At 42.7% G+C, this 6,303-nt stretch overlaps 1 protein-coding gene across 1 annotated transcript in view; it reads right to left on the reverse strand.

Moving 5' to 3' along the window:
- Positions 1-6,303, reverse strand: part of eif3s10 (eukaryotic translation initiation factor 3, subunit 10 (theta)) — a 12,754-nt gene that overhangs the window by 2,349 nt on the left and 4,102 nt on the right. Inside the window, exons 4-17 of the mRNA XM_020601422.1 lie at positions 4,538-4,701; positions 3,960-4,159; positions 3,506-3,714; positions 3,244-3,415; positions 2,985-3,089; positions 2,797-2,895; positions 2,564-2,680; positions 1,662-1,847; positions 1,109-1,456; positions 895-999; positions 705-818; positions 499-621; positions 260-413; positions 5-116 (exon numbers count right to left, since the gene is read on the reverse strand). Of these exons, the coding sequence (XP_020457078.1) occupies positions 5-116; positions 260-413; positions 499-621; positions 705-818; positions 895-999; positions 1,109-1,456; positions 1,662-1,847; positions 2,564-2,680; positions 2,797-2,895; positions 2,985-3,089; positions 3,244-3,415; positions 3,506-3,714; positions 3,960-4,159; positions 4,538-4,701 (2,208 nt within the window). The remainder of the gene's footprint in view (positions 1-4; positions 117-259; positions 414-498; positions 622-704; positions 819-894; positions 1,000-1,108; positions 1,457-1,661; positions 1,848-2,563; positions 2,681-2,796; positions 2,896-2,984; positions 3,090-3,243; positions 3,416-3,505; positions 3,715-3,959; positions 4,160-4,537; positions 4,702-6,303) is intronic.

Consider the following 6,303-nt stretch of genomic DNA (forward strand, 5'->3'; position numbering starts at 1 on the left):
CTGCTGACGAGCACGCTGCTTCCGTTCCTGCTCCTCAAGCTTGCGCAGACGCTCCTGGTACTCCCTCTCCTCCTCCTCTCGCTGTTCTTGTTCCAGGCGTTCACGCTCCTCACGCTCTGTAACAAGAGCAGGAAAATAAAATCTCTCATTTCAAAACTACATAAACTCGGATAGTACAAGAGCTACAGCATTTTGCTGTGGCATATGAAAGGCCACAGTTTGTTTAACACAGACGATTTGCTCCATACACATTAATTACCTTTCTTGAGCTGCTCCTCATGGATACGCTGTGCCTCTTCCTCTTTCTGGCGGTGGAAAGCGTTGCGCCTGTCCTCTTTGCGCTGCTTCTTCCTTTCTTCCAGGCGTTTCTTCCTCTCCTCCACCAAACGCTCCTGGAAAGCTTTTAGTTTTTCCTTCAAAGACAAAAAAGTAACTCTGAAACCACAGTCTCAGTCATATCAGTCCACGTCCACTAATGGAAGGACCACATAGTCTTGCCTCATAAATGAAGCTACGAGCAGCAGTTATTTTCGACAAAAAGTTTTCCTTGTCCTCCATCATCCTGGACATGCGCTTCTTGTGCTCCAGAGCCTTCTCCCGTTCAACTTTCATGTTACTGATCTACAACAAAAGGGGAAAAGTTCATTCGTATATCTGGATACTCACCTGAAAGTCTTGATTTATGTTTGTAAATTTTGGCATACCCTCTCCTCCTCCTGGAGCTCCCATAGTTCCATGTCCTTAACACGCTGCTCCTCATAAGCTTTTTTGATCAGAGGAATCTCCTCAAGGCGTTTTGCCCTCTCAAAGTAGTCAATCTGGAGAGAAATGAAATAAAAATTAGCACTCAGCTGACCTGTAGGTCACATCTGCGGTGATGTATCACCCAGTTACCTTCTTCTCCTGGTTCTTCAGGCGCTCCTGGAGTTCCTTCTTCTCCTTCTCCAGCTGCTCCACCTGTTTGGCCATGATGAAGTCAGGATCCAGCTCCTCCAGGTCCTGCACAAAAATTTGTCAATCTCACCTCTAAAAATTTATATTACTATTTATGTTTTCGGCAGTATGGGGTTCAAACTACTGAATCAACTTTATTGTGACTCCATTTTACCTCAATATCAATATCCTTGAATGCCTTGGCTCCAAGTTCAGTCTTCTTGATTTGCTCCAGCCGTTCACGCACTGTCTTCTTCTTGATCTGCTCATGCTCCTGCATGATACGCTCCTTCTCCCTCTCTTTGGCCTCCTGCCGCAGACGCTCCTCCTCGGCCTTGCGGACCTTCTGCATCTCCGCTTCCCGCTGCTCCAGCTCCTCCTTCTCACGCTGAATGTTTAGGCTCTCCAGGCGCTCTTTACGTTCCTCAATGGTTTGTCTACGAGCCAAGATGCGCTGGTGATCCTTGCGGGCATTTTTCAGATAGGCAGCAATGGCCTGCTGATTCTGTTCCTCACGCTCTTGCTGAGAAAGAACAAAACCATCAAAATACCATTTAAAGTCAAAGAATAATACAGTAGGTTTGAGTGCAAAAACAGACTAATCATGAATCAGATTTTAATACCAGATAAAGATATATGAACATGTTAGTACTATGTGCAATTAAGTAAAAAGCTAATGGTTGTCACTGATCAGGTGATCTGTATATGAGAGATGAGAGTGAACTCACCAAGATGGAGGCAGGCTTGATAACCAGGATGGCCTTGGCTAGAGAAGCAGACATGGCAGTCAGCTGGTTCCTGATCTGCTCTGAGGGCATGTTCTGTAGGAAAGGTCCAACAGGAGCATCCTCTTTGGTTGAGTAGTTCAGGTCCGATCCAAAGCTCAGGGTCCGAGAGGTGTGGTCTATTCTAACCTACAAAACCAAATGTTAGAAAAGTTGTTTAATGAGTATAATAAGCACTCGCATCTTAACATGTGCAATTATGACTGTAAGAACACACTTGTTGGATTATCAATGGTATTAATTAGGGTTGCACCAATAGCACTTTTTTCATACCAAGTACAAATACTTAGTTAAATACTTGCTGATATCTGCGTACTTAATGATGCAATGTTTCTACTACAATGACTTTAGAGATAGTTTTTCATTTCATCAGATTTATTTTCTGATAATAATTACATAGGATATTCTATGTACAAATTACCTGACAACTGTTTGTGATAAACACAGCACTGCCACAATTTCTATTGGATAACATGTAACTGACTGAAATGTGTGTAGCCTGCTACACAGTACGAGTGTGATCCTATGTTAGGATGTAATGATTTCACAAATCTCTGACCAGAACATCACAGTTTAGGAGCACATATCATAATCAGCAATTAAAAGATTTAACGAGTCTGCATGCTCTTATGTTAAACTGCGTGCGGTCTGTGGCTCCATCGTAAAATATCCCTGAACCACTGATATTTCTTCCCTGCTGATTAACAACCAGCTCAGCCAGTGTGAGGTTAATGTAATGTTGCTGTTAATCGGTGCTGGTGGACAACTTTTACAAGTACAGTGGTGGTTTCAGCATTGGTACCTCCCTAGTATTAATAAATCCAATATGCATAATCTCTCATTACCTGCAGATCACAGTGTCGGGCAGCATCCACAATGGAGCGCTCCAGCTGGAAGGCATCCACAAATGGAACCAGGGAAGCCAGACGGCTAAACTCGATGCTTTGATAGATCTGTGCAACCTAATAAATAAATAAATAAAATGGGCAGAGTCATGACTGAGATCAGTCTCTACCATTAGTTTAGATGCAGCTTAGGAAAATACTGCAGAGTACTGAAAAAGCCTGAGAAGAAATACCTGTTGCAAGTGCCTCAGGATGGTATTACTCTGCAGGTGAGGGACATACTGTTGCAGATCCATCTCCTTCTCACCCTGGTCTCTCACCCAGTTCAACACCTAGGAGGAAGTTCATTATCATACAGTTGCAACAACAAGTACAAACAAGACATTCTCCTTTTTAATCTTGCTGCTGTCAGACTGTTTACCTTAGTCACTCTTCCACTCAGCTTCAGAGGATGGAAGTCTACCTCAAGCCAGTTGTAAAGCTCTTTCACTTCAGGTACAACATACTGCAGCAAATTAAATCTCACCTGGAATGAGAACATTAAAACATTTGACAGCAGATATCAGTAAAAGCAAATGGTTAAGAGCTTTTTTGTACTTGTTTCAAAACGTAGTGAAGGTCACTGCTGAAACCTAAAACACTTGACAAAGCTCTTTTCTTGTGCACATACTGTAATGTACCATGTCATTGATGAGACTCTGGCGGGTTGGAGGTGACTGCAAGCCCAGAAGGGTGGCCAGCCTGCGGTGCTTTTCCACAATGATGCCATCCATGTCCAGCAGCCGAGCTATGTCAGTACGCTCAGGGGTGATGGGGATGGACAGTGTGGCCAGGAGGACTCTGGTGGACATCCTGAAGATAGAGTGAAGTAAGTTTTATTAACCATCTGGTCTCTACCAGAGTAAGATGTGTGCACCTATCTACAGGTAATGAATAAGATACCTCTGCATCTCATCTTGGGTCAGATTTTTACGCATCTCCCTGGACAGGTGATAGAGCCGATGGAGGGTGCAGGCATGGAAGAGAGCGTTCCCAGATTTCCAGAACACAGTAGACACCTTGTTGTAATAATTGGCCATCAGCTGAGGTTTGGGAGGTTTCTTGGAAAGAGCAAACAGGCCATGGATATCCTCAACAGCCTTGAATGCTTCCTGGAAAAAAAGAAACAATACTGAATACACACAGCTTTCTGTGACCACGTGTGGCATATTTAATTACACCACAGGACATCAAAGAACTAGAGGTTTTCAGTTTTTCGATGTCTTATGCTGTATATTGACTGTTGATCACTTTCCAAAGCATTTTGATTTTTTTTTTAAATATAATTAAATGTTTACCAAGTAGGCTAATACATGCACACAAGTCAGCTGAGAGATTCAATGTTGGGTGGACAGACCTGCCAGAGCTCCATGCTTATGGCACTGTCCAGCTGCACCAGACGTGTCTCCAGGTGCATGGACTGGCTTTCAGGGTTGTTCAGGTTAATGGCGGTGCTCTGGTTGTGGTGGCGCTGGATCTGACCCAGATGCATACGCAGATTGTCACACAGCTTGCGAAATTCAGCTTTGCGAGTGTACTGAAGACAGAACTTGAATGCTGCAGAAAAGATAGTTTACATTGAACAATAGTTACTGCTGGCTTTCCGAGAGAAAAAAAAAGTCATATTAAGTACTGCATGACTAGACTTTAAAGAAAACAAAACGGTATGATCTAACCAAAATTATGTAAAAATGAAATAAATATTTACACAGGCATTTTAGGTGGGACCTGTTAACATTAATTATCTGTACATGTTTATGAAATTCATCACTGGCTAAAAAAAGTTTTTTTGTTTGTTTTTGTTTTTCACACAAATAACATAACAGCAACTTTTGTTCAGCCTTGAAAGAAGAAGGAAAAAAAACACAGTACATTCAGATATAAAGAAACTCAATGTAAAATGTATTTAATGAGGTATTCAGTGTGTGTCACTACCTTGCTGGGCAATGTCATGGTACAAACGTTCCACCTTGGAGTTGTTTCGCAGTAGGTCCAGGCACTGGCGGTAGGACTCCCACAGGAACTTCACCCAGGGAGTGAGCAGCAGGCGATCAGTACGATCTTGAGTGTCCTCTCCACTCACAGCACTCAGCAGCACACTGAAGACAAAACAAGCTCAACCTAAGTGTAAAGCCACCATTATGTTTCCTTCTATCAACATTTTCATGTGTGCATCATGGCTACCTTGTGCATGCTGCATTACCTGGGAGTGCTGACCCCCACTGCCTTCTATACCACTACACAAACACCTCACCCCTTCTCATCTCTCCTCCCGGGGTTAATACAATATACTTGTTACCTGTAATACTGAAATGATCTGGTAATTTGCACATACTCACAAAATACTGCTCTGTTATTCATTTCACACCACTGTACTGTACATATGCAGATACTGTATATTTATCTTTGCACTATTTACATCCATTGATCTGTTAACTCATTTAACTTATCTTATTATATTCTGCACCATTTCATTCCATCCCACTGCACTAGTGTTTTATAAGTTTACTGTACATTATGCATTACTTGTAATTTAAATCCATAAAGTTTGCTGTATATTGTACATTACCCTCTATATACACTTCTGGTTAGATGCTAAACTGTATTTCATTGCCTTGTACTTGTACATGTGTAAGGACAATAAAGTTGAATCTAATCTAATCAATGTTACCTGTCCACCAGATGCAATTCTGCACTTGACTGATGTGGACAGAAAGTAAGCTTAGCAACAGCTTTGAATCGTCACAAGAGCGGACACTTTGAAGAGAAACTCAGAGACTTGTCCACTTGACATAACATCTGCATTGTCGCTGCTGCTGTTTTCTCTGCCATGGTTGAAATATAGACAATGCTGCAACTTCCTCATATGTTGCCACAGTTTGTTTCTGTTTATATTGAGCAAAACAGTCTGTGATGATTGGGTCTTAATCTGCCTCCTAGTGGATATATTTTTTAACACCTCCAGATAAAAACAGAGCACACAAGACAGTGAATGACTGAATGATGCCAGTGTTACAGCCTTTACACATTGCAGGGCTCGCAAAATCGCCTGCCCGACGGCCCGGGGCCATCTTATCTTCCATTCGGGCTACCAAATATAATCCAGCCCTGCCCGTCGGGCTATCTCACAGGGACAGTGTTTCCACTACATACATTTTTTCGTGGTAAGCCGCAACACCAAAAATCATCCCCGCGGCGCCACGACTGCAGATTCTCAGTGACACGGTCGAGTAATACGTAGCGGAGGAGACAAGGGGGTAGTGCAGCAGCGCCATGTCTTTAGTACAGAGAGGACACAGTCAGTCACACAGCGCCACAGCGTCTGTCGCGGTTCAGAACACCATTCAAAATCCCGTCTCTTCTCTCCCATAATCTTCCATTAAATTACACTATATTTGTCTTAAATTGCTGTTAACATACATGGTGATTAGATTAACTCTTTTGGACTGCTGAACTGAACACGTCTGTTACCGGAGTAAAGGATTTAACGGTATATTTTCAGCCTGTGTGTGTGTGCAGGGGACGTGTGAATGTGCACTCGCTTTTTTACTTTAAATTTCAGCGGCAGTGCTGTATTTACAAGATTTGTCACTGACGCTCTGCGACGTAATCCTGTCAGTCATAATTATCACGTGATAAGTGAAATCTCGCGCAGCCAGTTTAAACGTGAGAGAGACTGCATGCCTAGTGGAGAGACCTGT

Source organism: Monopterus albus, unplaced genomic scaffold (assembly GCF_001952655.1).
Source record: "Monopterus albus unplaced genomic scaffold, M_albus_1.0 scaffold3.1, whole genome shotgun sequence".
Classification (NCBI taxonomy): Eukaryota; Metazoa; Chordata; class Actinopteri; order Synbranchiformes; family Synbranchidae; genus Monopterus; species Monopterus albus.